A 22,152-nucleotide genomic window follows, 5' to 3' on the forward strand; every position below is an offset into this window, starting at 1 on the left:
TTTTAAATCATATTAATAAATCTCTATGACAAGTTAAGTAAATTTAAACTAGAGATACATGTATATAGTTATGACGGTTTACTTTTAGTGATTTTTCTCCGGGTTTGTTTGCAGATCATAAGGCCATACTTGATAAACTGGACATTATCGTTGAGCAGACAAAAAATACTGACGGAGCAGCTATAGAATTGCCAGGTCAGTATCTTGTTTTGCTTTTATTGTTCTGAACGACACAATCAGTTTTCACACAAATAAAAAAAGAATTTAATACTGTTTAGTACACTGTAACAGTAAACAATTAGTATAAATTATTTAGTTAACAATACTGATACACATAAATACGATTATGATTAAACACCTCAAGCAGTTAAAGAAAGTTTTTTTTTTCATAATATTTTGACAAGAAAGGACGTATTATGAAATGGCGTTGTCTGTCAGTCCGTCTGGCCGTCCTTCGACAGGATTTTAACAAGAGTGCAGTCTAGTAAAAAGGCATAGGCCCAGCCGCTGTCTTTAAATGGTGGAAGGGCACATAAATCAAGCATTTATGAAACTGGCTTTTAACTCCCAAGAAATTGTATTGATAAACTTAAGTACAAAACGGGAAAGGTACCAAAATAATTTGGAACGAACTTATGTAAAGCGGCGTACAATATGTATTAAGACACTTAGTAGTTACGTTTCAGCTGGGAGTCGGATTCGCCTCCAGATTTCAGCTTTAAGTTTAAACTGAAGTTACCGAAGTACGAAGCCAATGACAACTAATTGAAACAAACGTTTTGTAAAAAAAAGACAATAAAAAAGGCTGGCAAAATTAGTACATTTTTGCAAAATAATATCAGATAAATATTAAGAGAAAGCCAAACCTTGCTATTTATAGCATCCTGCCAAGTGCCACATCACATGGTCACATGATGGTGAGAGACATTAACATGTGCCATTCAAGGGTTAAAGAATCCATAGTAAAGGACCGTGCAAAGCGGCGTGCATTCCAGATAGACCCTTTCCCGATTTCTCATTTACATGCAAACTTACCAGAGCATTGTACTCCTAAATAGTGCAGCTATAGGGTGACTCAGTTTCATAAAATCGTGCCGTTTATGAGAAAAGCACCAAACTTAGTATATTATCTGAATGGAAGTTGCTGTATTATCTGAAACGGCCGACTTGTCTGCCGTTTTCTGTAGTCCTGCCAAATATTTCTAAAAATCACAATAACGTAACATATTTACACAGTATGGTATGTATGTGTATAACCTCAGATCCCTTTCCTAAATTCCAGTTTGTTAAGTTCTGCCCATTGTTTTCTCGTTTGGGGCAAACCCATTATTTTATCTGGGGACCAAACGCCGCTCTTCATGGAATTACACGCCTCAACACATGTATCATTGAAGGTTCCATGTTCACTGCCGTTTGAATATATCTGCGGATGTCTCTGAATTGCTTTTTGTACTTTTAGCATGTGTAAATGTTGAGTTCTGCTCAACCAGGGGCTAGAGGGCGTGGACGGTAGCATGCATTTCCACTACCGTCCATGAACAGGCTCAATCAAACCGAGCCTGCAACATTTTCGTTTTTGTCGTGTTGAACGACCTGTGAAGTTTCCACTTTTTTCTATTTTATTTACTTAGTGTATTCCTTGACATATATTTTATGGTAGTGGGCTCTCATTATGGCCACCAAATTAAACTGGCGGCACAAATCTATGAATATGAAGTAGTATTTTATTTTCTCGATGAAAACATCATTGTACTGAAAATTAAGAACAAATTGGTCTTAGACATGAATTGTTCAGTGTAATAATAAAAAAAATGTATATATGAGGGAAATTTGTAAGCAAAGTTGAATACTGTGTTAAATGAGCTGAATATATTCGATCACTTTGAAATAAATGTTGATACGGGTACCTTGCAAATGCTAATTAAGAATACATGTTTATTGTCCAGGTAGTCAGCTGATCAATTTAATTAACCTTTGACACATTTAACACCACAACGCAAAGAGCTATACAAGCATTTCAGCTTGTGCAAATGAGGCGATATATAGTTAACTTTATTTTGATATTAGCCAAATATTTTATAAGTAATGAAAGTATAACCAAAATATACCCGAAATTGAATATTTCAAACTTTATCTAACACGGCGTATTGGTATTGAACGAATAATATCAACTTTGAAAGACAAAATAGATATATTTAACATAAAATAGTATGACTTTATAACTTTAACTCTTATATTTATATACGAATGTATATGTATATGCAGAAACGCAGAATATAATATCGTAAAACTTGTACTTTCCAAACATTCTTGCTCACAATAGTTTGGATATTTTTTTTCCAAATTTTCTATCCCCACATCATAAAACAAAAACTCTATCAGATTACACACTGTATTAATATTGGCTATATTATTTTATTGTTATGCAGTATGTTTATTCATTCGTTTTTCTAACATACATTGTTAATATACAATATCTGTAAGTGTTTAAAATGTATAACATGTGCAATCTGTGTATATATAAGAAGGAGGTAGGTTACCTTGATACCAGGGTAAATTCAAATCAGTTGAACCGCAGTAATTTTTTGTATTTCGTGTAATATGATGTTTTAGCTGCTACAATCTCAATTTCGTTTATCTCTGTTCCTTTAAGTTCACTTTTTATCCAGGTTTGAAGAACATGACCCTCCAAAGATATTTTATATTGAAAGAAGAAGGAAAATGCGGATATTTAACACTTTTTCAGTGTATTTTAGTTTCATTGATATCCGTTGAAGTCTGCATAATTGATAATTTTACTAGTATGCGCGTTAGCTTTCTATTATACGCTTAAAATGCATATGTCACGGGGCTCGTGTTTCCATGGTAACGCATTTTTTCTCATTTTTAAACAATTATGTATAAAAAAACGGGGTTTTCGACGGCTTCAGTGACATTCTGTTAATGAACAATATGGAATATTTGGGTAATATTATAAGCAAAATACCAAGCACATTACATGGTGCCCTATTTTTCTTAAAGTTTATAGTAACCATAGCAACAGAGATGTTTAAAATCGCTTAGATCTTGCTTTTTGTCGTAATTTCTTATAAAAAAATATTGAATAAAATGATCTTTCTTGTTATTATAGCTTTACAACATGTCATTTCTAACGGAAGTTATATTTATGTCTTATTTGCATTTATTCTTACAAGTTCCACAGCTTAAAATACTTACAGTAGTACCCTTCGTCTGGCATTTCTCATGGAAAAAGTCGTTCAGCCTGCTGCTATTATTCTCATGGATATTGTTGAAATGAAAATAAAAAGCCGAAGCTGTGTTCCTTAAATAGACCAGTGTCAACGCTTTTGAATTTTACATTTAGATATATAGGTCACGGGCTTCGATTCAATTCAATTCAAGAAACCACAATTTTTACTGAAATTTGAACAATTTTAGATCTTAATTTTAGTATATAAGTAACAAATTATCAACGGAAACTGAAAAATAGGTATAACAAATCAAACTGCTAGTTCTTTATTTGAAAATGGCCGTATAAAGTAACCTTTCAACGAACTATATTCCAAATAACGTTGGTTACCATCATCCATTTTCTTACATTCCGCATAACATTTCAATATAACTCCAAAAGAGAAGTAAAATATTGATTATTATTCACAGCAAAAGACTCATAAAAAATATCTCAACAAATAATGGCTGTTTGAAAATAGTTCAAATAAAGAAAATGCATAGATTTACTAAAAGGTACTTTCAAAATAAAAGCTATTAATTTTGCGCGGTAACTGACACGTAACGTCATGACGTCAATGACGTCATTTTAAGGCAACATTGTTTTGAAGCGTTTCTGCGGCAATTTATCCATTATTTCAGCATTATTAAAACATAAAGCATCAGACCAGAGACAGGTTCATGATTTGTTTTCAGAAGAATGGATATACAAACACATTTAGTTTGTCTTAAACGTCGTCGTAAATCGTCACGTTAGCTTCCGGTTAGACATGCGCACATACAAATATTAAGGTAACCTACCTCCTCAAATGAATAAAATGTAAAAAAAGGAAAAAAAAACAATGATGAACAATAAAATCTACAAGAAGATCATTTGGCAACACAGAACGCAATCAAGCAAAAATAATAGAAGACTCGGATTGATTGAGTCTGTCCATTAGAGGTAACGTGGAACATCATCACGTCCCCTAATACCGGCTGAAGCAGAACTCTGTTCTCCAAAACATTGAATGGACTTCATGATCCAAATGGACCAGAAAATATATAAACACATATGTACTAGAAAAATATTTATTAACGTGTTTGATCCTCACTTTTCTTTATATTTTCCGTGAAAAGGCGGCCATTTAAATAACGTGGAACATTTTAATTTTCCTATCTTTATTTTATTTATGATTCTAACATGGCTAGGTTTGATTGCTAGTTAAGCAAAGCTCTGTATTTTCTGCGATAAATCACGGTTGACGCGCGGACCTTCAAGAAAGCATTATGACGTCAATAATGACGTCAAATTGCCTCAATACGACTGGTTTATTGCTACTTGGATATATGACACCAAGCAAACTTGCTATAATAATTGAAATATTCCAGTGACCATGCAAGAATGAAATCTGTCAAGGTTTTCTTGTGGTTTGTCGTCTATTTTACCATTGTTCATCGGGCTAACGTCCTCTTGGCTCAGTTCCTACGCATCTGAACTCTGATCCGTGATAAATTAGACGACCAACCACTGGAAGGCCTTGATTATTTCTTAAATATAAGACACCATAGCCGCACGTCCTACAAACTTTGATACATTTTCCCACAATACGCACAAATAGCACGCTATTTTCACCATGTGACTGAACTAAATCGAGTCCTAGACTGCTGGGAAACGTTTCACAATGCCTACGTTAGACAAAGCTCGAGCTTAGATATAATGTGTTTCACGAAAATAATTTGAAGTAAATTTATTTTAACTATTCAGACGGGTAATCAATACCTGTAAATATATTCAATAGAGAACAAATCATCTTATCCATCTCCAAAGCTATTTCTAGAACCCTAGTAGAACAAAATCACGACAGTTGTATCAAGCACATCTTTTGAAATTGATATTAATTATACTCTATGAAAATATTTTTATTATGGAAGTCCATACTTAGAACATAGGATGACGTCTATGAACTTTTGTGAAATAGATCCATGGCCGCAAACAACGATATATCGAAATAATTGTTATTTCTAAAAAAAACCTGACTCGCCATATGACCTATTATTGTGTCGGTTCGACGTTACCCCCATCCCCAACCCCAAAACAAAAAAGACAGAAACAGTTCCCGTCGTTATGACCATTCATAAAAAATAATGGCAAATAAAAACAAAGAATCCGAAATTTTTCACTCAGTTTCAAGATGCGGTTTGTTAAATAATTAAAAAAGGGAGTTTGACATTTTATATACAATGAGTAATTCATGTACTGGTGTTAAATCATGATAAAGATCATGACTGTATGTAAATCATTTTACAAATGCAATGTAAGGAATATATCTCCAGATTTATGTTTCAATTGAAATTACTGTCATTTATAAGTAATGATAACTTAAAAGTAAAATCAAGTGCTAAAGCGAACTTTGGCGGTATGTTAGTTAAAGGTAATATAAACAAGAGGGTAAAGATGACCCTATATCGCTCACGTGTTAAACTTGGCCGTGGAATAAAGATAAACATTCTGACCAAGTTTCATGAAGACAGGGTCATAAATTTGGTCTCTATCTTGTTCACAAGCCAAAACTAGCAATATTTGCTCTTTAAGGGGCCATTACTCTAGAACCCATGATGAGATCTAGTCAGTTTTCGAAAAGAACAGAGATATTATGCCAAAACAGGTTATGTATAAAATATCAATTGCAAAATGTGGTCTCTATCGTGTTCATATCTTCATAACCTGATGTCCGATTTAAATAAATGATACATTGTTACAAAGGGCAAGCCAGTACCTAGAGGAAACAGGTCAAGTCGGGTTCGAACCTGGTCGGCTAGGGATAAAGGTCATATGTCAAAGTCCGGTAATATTCTCAAAATATGAACTTTTCAGAGAAGTGAAGGTAGTCCTGAAAACTCAAGCACTATTTTCACTGAGTCCAACGACACCATTTGAGCAATTCTCACGACTCCCCGGGCCGGGCCAGCTTAGTCTTGGCCAGCGCTCTACCGAATATAACAAATTTTGTCATTTTCTGATACCTGTCCTGAACCCATATGGACTTGTAAGTAGCTTAAATGTAAAGCTAACACATCTAGAAACATATTCATATATGGTATAGGTAGGTTCCTGGGTTACAGAGACTCAAACAAGGGTCGATATCTAACATAGTGTCATTATCCATTGAAATTCAGTTTAAATTACAATACCGTACCTCCATGTATTACCTCCCTTGACATCTATGGCTCACCTAGGTGTTCGAACATGGTCTTAATCTGTAGCCAGGACCCGTACCTAGTCGACCATAAAAGTGACACAAGTTTAGGTCAAAAGGGATCCAACTGGGTCGAAAACCTTCCAGACATGGTAAAAAAGCCGTTTCGAAACCTACGTTGTAGCCGTATATGACCTGCTCTGACCTCTAGGGCTTCCCCAGGTACTTTAACATGGCCTCAGCCAATAGCCAGGACTCCCACCTACATGAAAATGTATGAAATAGATATATTACTTTGGCAAAGGGGCTCAGTCAATAGCCAGGACTCCCACTTACATGAAAATGTATGATATAGATATATTATTTTGGCAAAGGGGCTCGAACCGGTTCAAAACCTCTTAGACATGGTCAAAATAGGAACTTAGAAGACCAAATGGTGACCTTACATGTCCCGCCCCGACCCCTACAGCTATCCAAAGTACTTGAATATGGTCTGAATTGATAGCCAGAACCCATACCTACACAGCCATATATGATATGGGTATATATTTTGGTCATAAATGCTCGAACTTTATCGAAAACCTCTCAGATATAGTCAAAATAGTCATGTTATGTATGTTCGAACACTTCCCGGTGACCTTGTACGACCTTAAGTACTTTTGTCATAATATTTGATTAAAAATGACCAATTTTTGAAAAAAAGTATATTAACAACATTTGACCAAAATAACTTCGACATGCAATATTTCTGCGATATTTGCGCGATAGACTGTCGTGTGTCGTTGCTCGTTCTCGTGTGTCGCGTTGAATGTCCTGTGTCGTGGTTAAGCAATTTAAGTCGACAGTCAACAATTCCATGACATTTGCGTGATATAATGTCGAGTGTCGTTGTACATTGTCGTTTGTCGCGTTAAATGTCGTGGGTCGCGTTCTTAGGGCGACACACGACAACTTAACGCGACACACGACACGGCATACGACACTAGACAATGAAAAACGACACTCAATTTTACTGCAATATTTTTTGCCAAGACTTAGCGCGACAATGGGACATTATAAAGTAGTTGGCAGTTGGCTGGTAGCAGTTGACAGCTGGCAGTAGGCAGCTAGCAGTTGACAGCTGGCAGTAGGCAGTTAACAGCTAGCAGTAGGCAGCTAGCAGTTGGTAGTAAGCGATTGGCAGGTAGCAGCTGACAGCTAGCAGTAGACAGCTATCAGTTGGCAGTAAGCAGTTGGCAGGTAGCAGTTGACAGCTGGCAGTAGGCTGTCGTTTATGGAATTCCGTATTCCGTAATAAGACGATTCGCAGTTTGTACGTTTTAACACAATTAAAGGTACAGCTTTTGTCGGTTGAAATGTACATCACATTTCATACTTCCTGGTATCGGCGTTAACATATATTTTAGCATAAAGCTAGATACAGTGGTTATAATTTAGGCCGCATGTAAAATTGTTGTTTTGAAAGATAATTTAACCCAAAAGATCCTTTACAAGCCAACAACACATGCAAATAAAAAAAAAACAAATTTGCTTTAATTGGGTCTGTTAACGAGGTTGCCATTCATACCTTTTAATGATTTATGTATTTATTATATAAAGTTGGAAAATGTTTTAGGAAATATCAGGAAATTCCCGTGATCAGTAATGCTGGAAACCCTTCTACACGACCATCAAGCAAAACGTCCGTCAGAAACTTTCATTTCGCGACGAACAATACTAAATTATTTCAAGAAATGGTTCAAACTATTTCAGTAGAAAAACTTAAAAGTAAACGGTAGACGAGTTTGAAAATCGTCCGGATTTGCACACTTAATCAGGAATATCATTATATATTCAAGCATATAACAAAGATAAGGTTATGTTAACTTGGTTTGAAAAACGACAGTGTAGTGTTTTCTTTTCGGTTAGTAGAGACTTGAAAACTATAAAAAAAGTATCATTGTGAATCAAAAAACATAAAGCAAGAATATTAAATGCAAAAAAAAAATAATTATTAGGTGTTTGGTTATATCTGCATTCTGAAAACTCAAATACAGCCAATGTCTCGAGTGAGTTTTCAGAATGCAAATGCAGAGAAACATAATTATAAAATACATCAACGCATATACGCATGCATTGATACACTTTGAAGCACTATGTATTGAAAAAACGATTTGAAATTCTCAAGAACAATATTTGATTGTTGAATTAAATTTTCGAAAGAAAATATAAAAATTTTAATTGTACTGTCATGCGTCAAAAATTTAAAAGTATAGATTTTACAATTTTAAATACAACACCACTTTTAATCACTCGAAACCTCAGTGATAAAAACTCGAATCCACATGGATGAAAATCAAAATCATAATCATTTTGAGACTTTACATGACAGTGTAATTTTAATTTTACTTATGATATAAGTTTTGACTTTACATATGCATAACTGAAAAGAAAATGATCTTTTTCATATTTAGTTCCGAGTGCAATACATTGTGTCATTTTTATAATGGTGATGATTTAGTACAACTCATAGAATGAAAACTCATTTAGTTATAATCTTTCTTACAGAAACTGATGTTGTAATATTGGTGAAAAACTGCAATACAGAAAAGGAGAAGCGTTTATCCGAATGCTTGCAAAAGCTCATAGACGAGAATATAAATAAGCAAACTACACTCGCAGATGAAATGTCAAACGAGTCCTTTCACAAACTGAGGGAAGCAGTGGATCAGGCTGTGAAGACATTTTTTTCAAATGGGCGGTCAATCACAAGCACTGAAAGTAAATGCGTTTTATTGCGGGTCAGATGCTTGTCATTGAAACACTTGGTGAACTTGTTTCGAGATTGCATCAGTGGAAAGCTGAATGAACAAGTGCAGCCACTAGAGGCAGCGGTGAAAGAGATTCCAGAATTTGAAAACATCACGTTAGAGGTCGCTATTTATACAGATGAATTTTGGAAGGTTATCGAAAAGACTGGTAACACTTTCATGTTATTTTCGATTTCAGTTAGTATTCGAAACAATGACATTACTTCAATTAATTTCAAATGAAATACGTTTATAGTAATCACTACTGAGATATTTAGTTAATATAAGTCGGATATTGGAACAATGACAATGCCATGAACTAATATTTTCATATGCGGCAAATGACATTTCAAATCTTACGAATAATGTGTATATGTTTCTACTTCGTCAGATACTATTTCAGCTGGCTTAAGATACAGTATGTATATCTGACAATGCATGGACATGTTATATTTTTAATAATTTCTGTTATAAATTCAGTTTCAGTAGTTGAGGGCTATGTATCTACTTCGCAAGCAAATACGAGAAGTGTTGTAACGACTGAAAGGAAGCAATCGGACTGTGGTATGTCCCATGCCGTGAAAATATCAATACCTACCATTTCATATCGACAACTTCAGACTCTGAGAGAATCATTTGAATCTGGCCGAGTTACAGAGAATATGAATAATATCCAGAAAGCTGCATGCATGGATTTGTGTCTAACAAATATTTCGATTGAAGCTGAGCTCGTTGAAACACCTTCTATAACAGGTAAAATGTTTTCTTTTCTTAAAATGTGAATTTTACGGCTTTTTTACCTTGTAGTATCAGTAATTACTTACAAGATGATTTGTCATTAAATTAGCATTCGGTTTCATATGTAGAGAATTATTAAGCTTTTCTTCATGAAAAGGATTTTTTAATCGCCTCATTATAAAACAGTCATATTTCAATCTTGACACAAAACGTTCTGTGTATCATATTTTCAATATTATAAACGACAATGCTTACAATTTAACTATGTTTACACTGTATACATATTTGTGTAGGCTATAAAGAAATTTATGAGAAGAAATTTTTCGTATATTCATATTTGTACATTTTAACCAGGGACAAGTTCCTACTCTTCCGAAATCTATGTCATTAGTATATGAATGATAAACAATACCATAACAATATTATAGTGAATTCGTTTCTTACTATTTCATCAAGATCTGTTTCACCAAATATTATATCATGATAGATGATATTTTGAAAGTAACGCTACTGGTATTTATTCATAACTAAAATAGTGTAAAACCTAACATTTTGTTTGCTTTCAGCAAATTCCTCTTTACCAGCAGTTTCGCCTCCAGACCAGATGATTTGTCCCAGTGTAGGTTGTTTTCAGTTTTTCTCAAATATTGATTGCCTATTATGTATTAACGAAATGATTTTTGGTAAAAATCAAATTATGTCATTTAGCTCCGTTTGGTTTGAAAGGAAACACATGCGATATTACTGAGAGTAATGGTTATGTTTAAAATCACGTACTAAAATTATGTACTTAAACTGTTTACCTATCTTGAACAACCTGTAAATTTAAGGGTTTAAGCGTTTATAACACTAAAATTACAGTTTTCCTACTTAATAACGTCTTTCTGTTTTAGATCGGAACCAGCTACAAAACCTTCAAGGCGAAGAAGACAAAATCGAAACGTATGTAAAAAATAAAATTGTATATACTGTTTAGTGTTTCTACACCATTATATGAATTGTGGTGTCGTAGGATGAAAAAGTCCAGTTAATATTTATAATTGTGTTTTATGCGAAGAGGGATGTAATAGAATATTATGTTTTCAGTTTGTTTATTTGTTACACTGTCATCAATTTTAGGAAGAAAAAGAAAATTTAGTACGGAGCCTGTTGCGGGCCTGCCAGTAAATGTGAGTACAGCAGTTACACATGTATCAGATCTATCTCGTACACACACCTTGCAAGCTAAAACAGAAATAACAATGATGAAAGAGGTCGGAACAAAACAGACAGCAATATCTAGAATTCATGATGAGAGAAATTTACCGTCAGTAGAGGAAAACGACACGAAAGCTGGAAGCAAAGCTATGTTACGGTTTTCAACGAAAGAGCCTGCCAAACCAATTCTGTCTCCTCATCAATACAATGTTACCGGAGCAAGCACTGACAAACCTGTTTCAAGGTCTTTTAGTTGTGGGTCTTTTGACAGCTTTTCACATGCAGACGATTCCGGTTTTGGAACGGATATGAAAGCGTCCTCTAGCATCTTTGATTCACATACAATAAGCGAAATGTTTACAAGTGACGAGGTCCAGTCAATTTGTTCATACTCATCAGATGAAGAGGCTGACATCGAAAAATATGTCCCAGCAGAATTAGAGGCTACAGCAGAAAACTCTAAAGTTGAAATTCTTGAAACTGTCGAGAAAAAATTAGATATAGCTAATAGCGAAGTTTGTGACGAAGTTTTAATACAACATGGCATTAAGCTGAACGAGTCATTTATGATGCAGTTTAGGTCTAAAACCAGCAAATATCCAGCATTTTATCAGAAGTTCAAGGACCCTGAAGAGTTGAAGCAACTTACAGTTTTAAATCCAAATCTATACATACCCTGCATAATACATTTAGAAGGATCACATGAAGCGTATTGTACACCGACGTGCAAAATGTCAGGAGAATATTTAGGTAGGATTGAAATTTCTGGAAGAACAAAGATAGGTCAAGCATACAACGAAGATGAAGTAGTCGTTGAGTTACTTGATGACAAAAATAAAAAAGAGAAACGGTACGGAAAAGTACTAGGTGTTATTAGAAGGCACCGGTGTCAGAATAAAGCCATTAAGCATCCCGTTTTCCTGTGCACGCCGGATGACGCAGAAAGCCACATTCTCCGCCCAATGTGTAAAACAGTGCCAAAGATACATGTTATACATGACCTCATAAAGCAGAGATACAAGACGCAAAAGGCAATGCGATTCAAAGTAGAAATATATGAATACGATGAACGTGCGGAAATTTTGAGTAATCCTAGAATTGAAACGCTCAGTCATGCTGAAATTCATTCATGTGTCTTCTTGGTAGCAATCATTTCGTGGGAACTCAATCAAATCTATCCTAGAGGTGCCATCATTAAGCGATTTCCATGTGGCGATACTATATCGTCAGGTTTAGCTATTTTAGACTTAAGATATGAGGTCACAAAACTATTCAGCAAAGAAACGGTAGAGGAAATGGTCGCGATAACTGAGAGCAACAGAGAAAGAGACATAATCGATATGGATGAGGAGTACATGCAAGATAAAACGAATCTACGTACCTTTACCATTGATCGTCACGATGTTAAAGATTTAAACTATGCGTTTAGTTTAGAAAAAGTCGACAATGGTTGCAAAGTTGGTGTGCATATATCAGACGTTTCCATGTACATCAAGAAAGATTCACCAATTGATAAAGATGCCTACAAAAGAGGTTTGACAGTTCATTCGGGCATCGGTTCATCAAGGTATATGTTACCGGAGCAAATAACCTTCGAAACTTGCAGTCTCCTAAAGAACAAGAAGAGACCGGTTATTTCGATATACCTGTTTCTAAATAACGATGGGAGGCAACTGCAAACTACAAAACACAATTATCTGATTGAATTGTCTTTTATAAGATGCTGCGAGAACCTTTCATACGAAGAGGCTCAACATATTATCAACAAAGGAGATGATGATGACAGCAATGATGAACTTAAAAATGATTTAAAGTACCTTTTTCGACTGATGTATTCAGCAAGAAAGCTACGCTTAGGCAGATCAATGTGCATCTTAAGCGAAAGTGAAATCGAAACAGAAGAATGTCGAAAAGAAACTATTGAAACACAATGCTGTGTCGAGGAATTAGTGATAATTGTGAACAAGAAAGTAGCAGAGGTAATGTCTAGACATAATATAAGCATACCAGTATATACACAACAAGCTCCATCAACGAAAGATTTGGAAACATTTTGCCAAAAATATGGAAGTTATTTGGACGTCTTAGTTCATTTTCAAAATAGACAAATAAGCCCATTCAAAAAGCCAATGTTTGAGGACGCTTTGCAGTCAGATGTACCACAAAAGGTGATGGTAACAAATGCTGTTTGGGAAACAATAAAGGCATTGTCTGGACGAGAGACGATTCTTGACGACAATTTACATCCCGTGCAGTCCGTGATATACGCGCAGTGGCTTTCTATACAGAACACCTCAAACTACCGTTGTTCAAGTGCTGGAGGTGAAGAAATAAAAAACTTTAGCCATGGATTCGATGTCTATACGCACTGTACATCTCCAACAAGAAGGTATACAGATATTATTGTTCAAAGAATGTTGCACTTTTACCTGAAACGGCATGAAATTCAACAAATTCATACAGCGAGTGAAGTAGAGGAAATATGTCTGCACGTAAATTCTGTTGGAGGAAATGCTATTCATAAGAATTACAAAAGGAAGTAAGTGAAGTCTCGACGAAAGTGTTGAAGTATTAGTCAAAAGGAATTAGGTAAAAAGCTGCGATAAGAGCTTTTCATAAGTGGAAGTCTCTGACAAGAGTGTTAAAGTATAGATCAGTCCAAGAATTAGTAAAAACATGCGATACAGAGGTATCTTCACTCTTCTAGACATGGGATTTAAACCAGTATTAACTGAAGATAGAGTAACAAAACTGGAATGCGTGAACTGTAAATGGAGGAAACGCCTGTTTGACATAAGAAAACAACCAACTGTCATTTCAGATAGGGCAAATGGGAAGCAGAATAAATGTTGTGAAAGTGCTGATGAACCGAACGTCACATTACAGAGTCTAAACCCTTACAGAGAGGTTAAATTTATCAAATTACAGCAATGGGCTAGGCTTGTGAAAAACGCGGCAGATAATTATCAAAAGGACTTAAAAAGAAATATCAGACAAGTTACGGCTCAGACAGAAAACAGTGGCTTAGATGATGTTTCTACGGAATGTACAGAGTCTTCCAAGATGCAAGCTAATACGATATTTTCACATTTGTTTCATATCGGACAGCCTATGAATGTTCAAACGTTTGCAAAACCAAGACATGGTATAATTGTACCTCAGCCGATGCTAATGGAAATGACTGACAGTGTTAAACTATGTCTACAACACACTGATGATCCAGTTTTACATTTGGCAAAGTATAGTACAGAGCCTACTCTTGACCAGTATGAAAGCAAGAAAAAGTATGCAAGCAAGTGGTTACCCATAGTCTTAATGGAATCGGCTGTAAATGCTGTAAGTAACGAAGAAGGATGCATTATCAATAATGTCCTGGTAAAGGTTGAAAATGAAACAAAAGGAAGTTTGATGCTTCCAGTAAACTTTTGTGAGGAAAGGAATATAGAGTTGTCAGGGTCACCAGACAGAATTTTCGGTGAAGAAGATGAAAGTCGTGTGTTTGACTGGTTATGTATTAAGTGTAAAGGGTCTAAATTCCAGTCACAAGCTGACAAAAGGTTAATTCCAGAGGTTTGGGTTGGCCATGCAGAAGTAACAGATATAAGTTTGAAAAATGAAGACACATATGGAAAAGCTGAAGCGGTGTTTGTCATTTCGTTTACGCTTCATGAAAAAACTGAACGATTCAGGAAGGAAGCTATCGGAAGAAAAGAGTATGATAATGTATGCAGCATAGAAATCCTAAAAAAAAGTGAGGTTGACCGGTAAGAGATACTTTAAGTTATTATATACATACTATGTGGAAGTTTCAAATGTCTGAAAGAAGATCCGTTGTAAGAATAAACCTCGACTAAGTACACTGATAGCAGATTCAGTTAGACTGCATCTGTTCAGGAGAGCTGTGTCATTTTTGTCGTGTTGAGCGACCTGTGGAGTATACACTTTTCTATTTCATAAATATTTAAAACATAATGTTGATATATCAGTCGTCTTTTAAACGCTGTTTGTTGGACTATTTTGATTAATATTTTACAGGAGAATAGAGAGCTACTTAAGGATTTTGGCTGACCAGAATGATGAACATGTGTTAGCTGTAAATGTTGCTCTAAAACGAAAACTAAAGCCTCTAGGTAAGATTCAACACAATATACTTGGTTTATGAACTTTGCATAGTTTATAGAAAGATCTGACTGTAAGTGAATCAATCAGGGACTGATTAAGTCTTTCTTAAAGGGCTCGGTACGCTTTCCTAAAGAAAAATTCCTAAAAATAGTGGAAAAAATAAAAATAAATATTTTGATAAGCAAGTATACAGAAGGCATTGGCGAAAAGAATAACTAACGTTACCAGATGTGACCTCGCTGATGACGCCGTTTCTGTGAGAAAACCCGAATGCAATGTAACTACAGAAAAAACAGTGATATTTGTCATATTTGCAAAGGATTAACTTTCATTTTTACCTTGTCATGTAGATGATTGATCCTCTATTCGTAAAAGTTTACTGCTTCCTGATTGTGAGATTTTGCGAAGATCTAACCCCAAATAAGTTTTGTCTGAACTTTTTAACAAGTGTCAACAACTTAAACTTTATTGTTTTGAAATGTTGTCATCGTATCCATATTTTACAAGTGGACACATGTCTATGTAAAAAGGTAAAGGTAAAGGTCTTGTTTATAAGAGTGTCACCCCTATAAAAGGGTGAGCCAATTACGTACCAGTTACGTCCCAACTCCTCTCCCTATGCCAGGCCCTATGCCAGGACAGAGGAAGCGCTTAAAACCAGTGTAGGAGCCAAGGCACATTTAATATCAAGGTGTTCAACGCTTTTAAGTTATAAGCAAATGATCTGCTTTCCTTAAACTGCATTTAGATATATAACTTCGTCTTGTCTCAGTTGTTACATATGTAATGTAATGGAACTCGAACATAGCGTCATTACTTGTATACATTTGATACTTGCAATTTATGGAAAATTTCCCATACGACAACAGTCTTCATAACCAGCGAAATTTAGAATTTCATTAAATAAGGAAAGCTTTTTGGCAATCGATATGATTACAAATTTTGTGTATTCTCGGAATAACACTTTTATTTTCAATATTTGCTTTGCTGTATATTTAATCATGCTTTTAAACTTATAGATTTTACTGAAAGTTTTACTGATAAACTTGTAAAAAACCATAAGGACTTAAATTTGTTACAGAAAGTAAAACAAACCCACCCCCTTTGTTTACATTTCTCGTGTAGTTCCGGTCATTAGCGCCGCCTCGAAAGTATCAGTTTACTGTCCGTGTTACAGTAACCTACAGGTAAATTATATTTAATCATCTAATTTATTTGCAAATGCATTTATTATGAATGATACTTAGATGAAAGGATATTTCCTAACTTATTTTAGGTTTAAGTTTAAGTGAAAGAAAAATCAATTAACCACCTATCAGAAATTCTTAATCTAGTTCATTTTAAGAAATAAACTGACCGAAAAGAAATGTTTGAAAGCTAATATTTTATCTTAAAAAGCAGCTGAAACTCGTGTTTTTTTTCAGTCTGCATCATAAATATATCTTACTTATGACTATACACGAGTACCAACTTAAAATTTTGTTTGAATATGAGTTACGTAACGCTGGTTATGTAACCTAACCTTTATTCCTGGCTTAAGCAAATAACATACACGCAAGTTCGCAACATGAATGATTTACTTATTTCTTTTGTTAGGGTTATTGTCGCACCGACACAACTATAGGTCATATGGCAACTTTCCAGCTTTGATGGTGGAGGAAGACCCCAGATGCCCCTCCGTGCGTTATTTTATCACGAGCGGGCACGTGGGTAGAACCACCGACATTCCGTAAGCCAGCTGGACGGCTTTCTCACATGAATAATTCAAAGCCCCGAGTGAAGCTCGAACCCACATCGATGAGGGGCAAGTGATTTTAAGTCAGCGACCTTAACCACTCGGCCACGTAGGCCCCGCATCATGAATACAAATGTGGGGAGGGGTAAGGTGCGGGCTCTGCGGGAGAGGCGGTTTAGGTGCGGGTCCTGCGGGGAAGGGGGTTAGGTGCGGGTCCTGCGGGGGAGGGGGTCAGGTGCGGGCCCTACGGGGGAGGGTGGTTAGGTGCTGGTCCTTCGGGTGATTAGCATTGTCCGGAATTAATATCATGACTTCTCCGCAATTCATAGCACTGCCGTTTAAACTAGTACAAATACAAACAAGTACTTTTCGGCGTCATCTACTTGAATAAATGTTTATTGAGATACTTCAAACAAGTTAAAAGACCAATCAATTGCTTATTTAAAGACATGTAATATTTTGGCGGGAAAGTAGACTGAGAGTTTCAAGTGGCGGTTAAATTCCTAAACCATTTAGTTCTTGAAAAAATATCAGCCGTTAAAATATACATGATTTCAGGTTTTGTAGTGTCAGGTCCGTTATGAAGAATAAGTTAATTTTGTAAATGTTATCCTGTGAGTTGCTTTCTATGTACGATTGTGTGACTTTCTCCATCGCATACACAATGAATTTATTACAAGATTTTTTTTGCAGCTGACTAGACCAGTAACGAGATTTTGTAAAATCACTTATCAATATAAGGGCTTTTTTCAGACATGATCGTGGTTTCTGATTTGGTATTAAGTCTGCTATTCTCGTAGAAAATGTCTTAGAAAACTTGAACATTCAATGATATGCAAAAATTATCTACAAGAAAATGTGACATCTTGACATTATTCGGACAGTAAGGGATGAAACTGTAACTGTTGTGATAACACTGATTAAAGTTACTTTTTTGTGTTTTTATTTTTACCCGAAGTTTCTAGACTTAAATAAGTACAGGCCACTAATTTCTCCCAAAAATAAACGACTACGTCTGTGAATACATGTTTAATGGTAATTCAAAACAATACAAAAATATTTCAGCTTCATGATTGAAGTACAATCGCTAGATAGTAAAACTTCAAAAAAAAAAAACAAACTGAGATTTTGTTAGCAGCTTTCCTCGAAATTAAGTCAAAACACTGCTTCCGCATCTGACATTCTTTGGCGGTATTCTTCTAAAACCAAAAAATATTCCGCGGTTAATTAAATGAAACGCAAGTATTTCTTTTTAGTTCTTAAAAGGGACTTTTTAGGGAGAATTTCGAGCATTTTTAAATAGAGATGTTGAGATTATATACTTGTTTCTAAGCATTTACATGCAAAAGGATCCATACGTTCTAATAAGCGTCTGCTAAACTTTGTCTGAAAAAACATATGTAATCAAGTTGCTTCCCACACATATATTAATATATTTTTAAATTACATAGTGTACTGCTAAAAGTGTGAAAATCATTAAACTCTTATGACACCTAAGACGCTTATTAAAATAAGAATTACTTTCCTGCACATATGCATATTCGCACAAGTATCAGACAGCAACTTTATACATTTTGCGCAGCAATAATTCAGGGCCATGATTGTAGGGATAACAGACTTTAAAACGCAAAACAAACTTGTATTGTCGCTATTCTTGCATAAAAAAACATTACACGACGACTTAATGAATCGTTTTCATATGTGATGACTTACGATTCCGGTACATTTTTACCATTCTGTTGTTCTTGGAAACGGTAAACATGTTTTAAATATCCATATCCAGGGTTCAGAAGTCAGTAACACTTCCAAAAGCATGTACTGAAGGTTTTTAATCGTTATTTTTATCTGTCATTATTAAAAACATGAAAACCATATTTTTGCATATCATTTAACATTTGGTGAACAGGAACAAAATTTCAAAAGTAATAACTTTACATTCCAATTATACGAACACATTTAAAAGTACGGATGAGTACGAACGTAGTCACAAGCTTTCTCTTTTTTTATTCCAATGTCTTTGCAAAATAAAATAAAAACTGTCCGACTGATACTTACCAGGATGATTAAAATGATTCCAAAAAACAAACAATCGCGCAAGTTACACGCTTGGTAACTGATACAACAGAACATTATGGACTAGATTGCATCTTTTATGCGATAAGAAGAGGTTATATTGGAAGAAACAAGGCACAGACAGGAGACGTCAATCTGCGCAGAAGTACATACACGTCCCTGGGAATTTAAAGCATTTCAAAAATAAAAATCATGTATATTAACAGCATATGAATTGCCTTGTTTGCACACGATTTTTCTCCCGTGAATACATGGACGGATCAAGTTAAAAAATAGTTTTTATGCAGGAATATACCATCAACAACACAATTAAAATTTTATCTCTTTAGTTCATTGTCGTGCTTTGAATTACCAAATTATTCTTATGGGAATTAAGGTAGGATGTTTTTCCCCACGTTAATCAAATTGTTTTTCATAAAGTGATCAATAAAATGTTTCAGCCCTGAATATATATAACAGTGTCATTTTCGCCTGCATAAGATAATTTTATTAAAAACGATCCGAACGGAAACTTTGTCTATCTATTCATAAGGTTGAATAACGAATGACGCATAAAGGGATACTTTCATTTCGACAGTGGGGTTGAATATGTCAATTTTAAAGATTCCATAAGTAATGATTTAAGTTTTATCATTTAAAAGGATGATACGTTTTGCAATTTTAATTTTAGCAATTTGCACGAAAGGCCATGTTCAAAGTAAACCGTACCAAGTCCTTTGAGTGAGGTATTTAAAAGAATTGCATCAAAATAAATGAAATTTAATTACAGTAAAATACCACATACTCTACGGAGGATCGAACCCCGGACCTCGTGATCTGAAGGCGGACACTCTAACCACGTCACTAAAGGGTTAACCCAACAGCAAGGCTGTTGGAACTTACAACCACTACATAAATATTCTGTAGTTAATTTTGTACTTTACCACATATGCCTTGGAAAATTCGGAAAAAGATGAACCTTTCATTGTTTGATTTCAGTTATATGTTTTCTATCTGTTGTATTTATACATTGTATCTAGGTAGGGGTCATAAGCAGTTATCAAATATGATCGAACGTGATCTGTATTTCTCGAATAATAGTAAAGATCCGAAGTCGAAAGCGCTTCCGAAGAATAACTTAAAACAACAAGAAGCAATAGACATGGCGCTAAGAAACCAATTTACCCTTATTCAAGGACCACCAGGTAATCTTTATCATCAAAATTCTAGTTATTGATATGTAGTGCAAGATCCATATAATACAAAATTATTTAAACTACTAAAATTATTTAGTCTCAGCTACATAAGCACACAGAAATATTTGTAATTTTGCATTAGTCATCCTTTGTTTAGAAATTTCGACAACTATGTTTCGACTTAGATTCGTGAATTCTTAAGCTTTAGCCTGCTAAATTTCTAAAATGGACTGGTCTGTCATTCAATTTGGGCAATACCATTTACTGTTAGAAGGGGTCTTTACTGAAAATATACTGACTGAATAGCAAACAGTACAGACCATGATCAGCCTGCATGGATGTGCAGGCTGATCTTGGTCTGCACTGGTTGCAAAGGCAGAATCACTTACCGTTAGGAGGCTAAAGGTTAATATATAATTAACCGGATACAGATGTTCATATTGTATAGCCATGCTACCAGGAATTGCCATGTATAATGTTCTTGTATAGGGCAGTGTGTGTTTGGGTTTAATGTCTTTTTCAACAATTTTCAGACATATTCTTCTTGTAGCAGTGAGCACAATGCCTAACTTTATAGTGCTGCCTTACTGGATTATCGCCGGGTCATAATAAACTGACACCGGACTAGTACTATCCTCTTAATGCTGAGCGCCAAGCGAGGATGCTAATAGTACCTTTTTTACGTCTTTGGTATGGTGCGGCCAGGGATCGAACCCACAGCCTTCAACACTCGAAGCGGTCGCTCTTCCACAAGGCTACCGGGGCAGCATATGGCAGTCAGTGGTATCATAATGATGAGTATTTGAAAAAAAATGTACTTTTATAATTGATGATAAACTCCCATGTTTTATTGCGTTACCCAAACTGCAGTATTATTCGTAAAAAATACTTTTAGAAGTTTGCATAATGAAAATATAGTTCACATATTTAAGTGATACTGAAAAGTAGCGTTTTTGCTAATAAATCTAGGAATTGTGCAAAAACCTGTTTAAGGTGATATCACGTTTTTAATTTCCAGAGAATGACAAAAAAAAAAAAAACCCCAAAGAATATTCAATTCTTTCCAAAACTCAGTATGTTATAATTCAACTAAATAGTTTCCTTTTTCCATCCAGAACAAAACAATTCTTATATCTTAATGACATACCTTTATTTGAAAAAAAAGAAAGAAAAATAAAAACAACAACAAAACAATAGAAATTCTTATATGACTTCAGTGAGCTCAACAAAGCAATTATGAGCAAAAACATTGATGTGGAATGTAAATTAAAATACACACTACCATGCCCTACCACAATACTTACAGAAAACAATGCATATGCAGAATGAAGAGATAAAAATAATTTTGTTAGATCGTGAAAGCTAATGACAAATTTTGACAGGTGTATGATGACTCAAGACCTAATTCAAAGTTTGCTGTTCTTTCTACCTTCCAGTTTGACGTTCCTAAAATGGCACTTCTTCTATAATGAAGCTTACAACTCATAAATTGAAACAATAAAAGATTATTTCGTTACATGACTATCGTTTTGTCTATCCAAATCACGTAAACATTTCTATTATTCCAGTCATTTGTCACTTATTAAAGCAACTTACAGTGTTGAAATAATACAAAACACATCCCTTATTTTCATATAGATAATGGGGAATTATCTAATGGAAACACAATTTTAGTACAAATTGTGTATTGCAATAATGCTAAAATATCTCAGCCGTGAAGTGGTCTAAGTATTTTAAGAAGAAAGAAAAACCATTTATGATGTACATATTGCAGTGAAGCATAATTTCTACATTTACACTGCAGTGAAACATATTTTCTGTATTTCCACAGCTTTTCCGGAACTATTTTACTATCCTTTGATAGTGCTTTCGGTTAGGCAGTGCTTTCGGGATCATTTGGAGCAATAATTGCATAT

The 22,152-nt window shown here is 34.9% G+C and overlaps 1 protein-coding gene across 1 annotated transcript in view; it reads left to right on the plus strand.

Annotated features, from left to right (window-relative positions):
* LOC123524793 (helicase with zinc finger domain 2-like) overlaps nucleotides 1–22,152 on the plus strand; it is a 72,147-nt gene that overhangs the window by 22,064 nt on the left and 27,931 nt on the right. The window contains exons 2-10 of the mRNA XM_053539681.1: nucleotides 115–195; nucleotides 8,955–9,365; nucleotides 9,677–9,949; nucleotides 10,501–10,553; nucleotides 10,828–10,876; nucleotides 11,054–13,670; nucleotides 13,789–14,895; nucleotides 15,167–15,261; nucleotides 20,081–20,245. Of these exons, the coding sequence (XP_053395656.1) occupies nucleotides 115–195; nucleotides 8,955–9,365; nucleotides 9,677–9,949; nucleotides 10,501–10,553; nucleotides 10,828–10,876; nucleotides 11,054–13,670; nucleotides 13,789–14,895; nucleotides 15,167–15,261; nucleotides 20,081–20,245 (4,851 nt within the window). The remainder of the gene's footprint in view (nucleotides 1–114; nucleotides 196–8,954; nucleotides 9,366–9,676; nucleotides 9,950–10,500; nucleotides 10,554–10,827; nucleotides 10,877–11,053; nucleotides 13,671–13,788; nucleotides 14,896–15,166; nucleotides 15,262–20,080; nucleotides 20,246–22,152) is intronic.

Source organism: Mercenaria mercenaria, chromosome 3, assembly GCF_021730395.1.
Source record: "Mercenaria mercenaria strain notata chromosome 3, MADL_Memer_1, whole genome shotgun sequence".
NCBI lineage: Eukaryota > Metazoa > Mollusca > Bivalvia > Venerida > Veneridae > Mercenaria > Mercenaria mercenaria.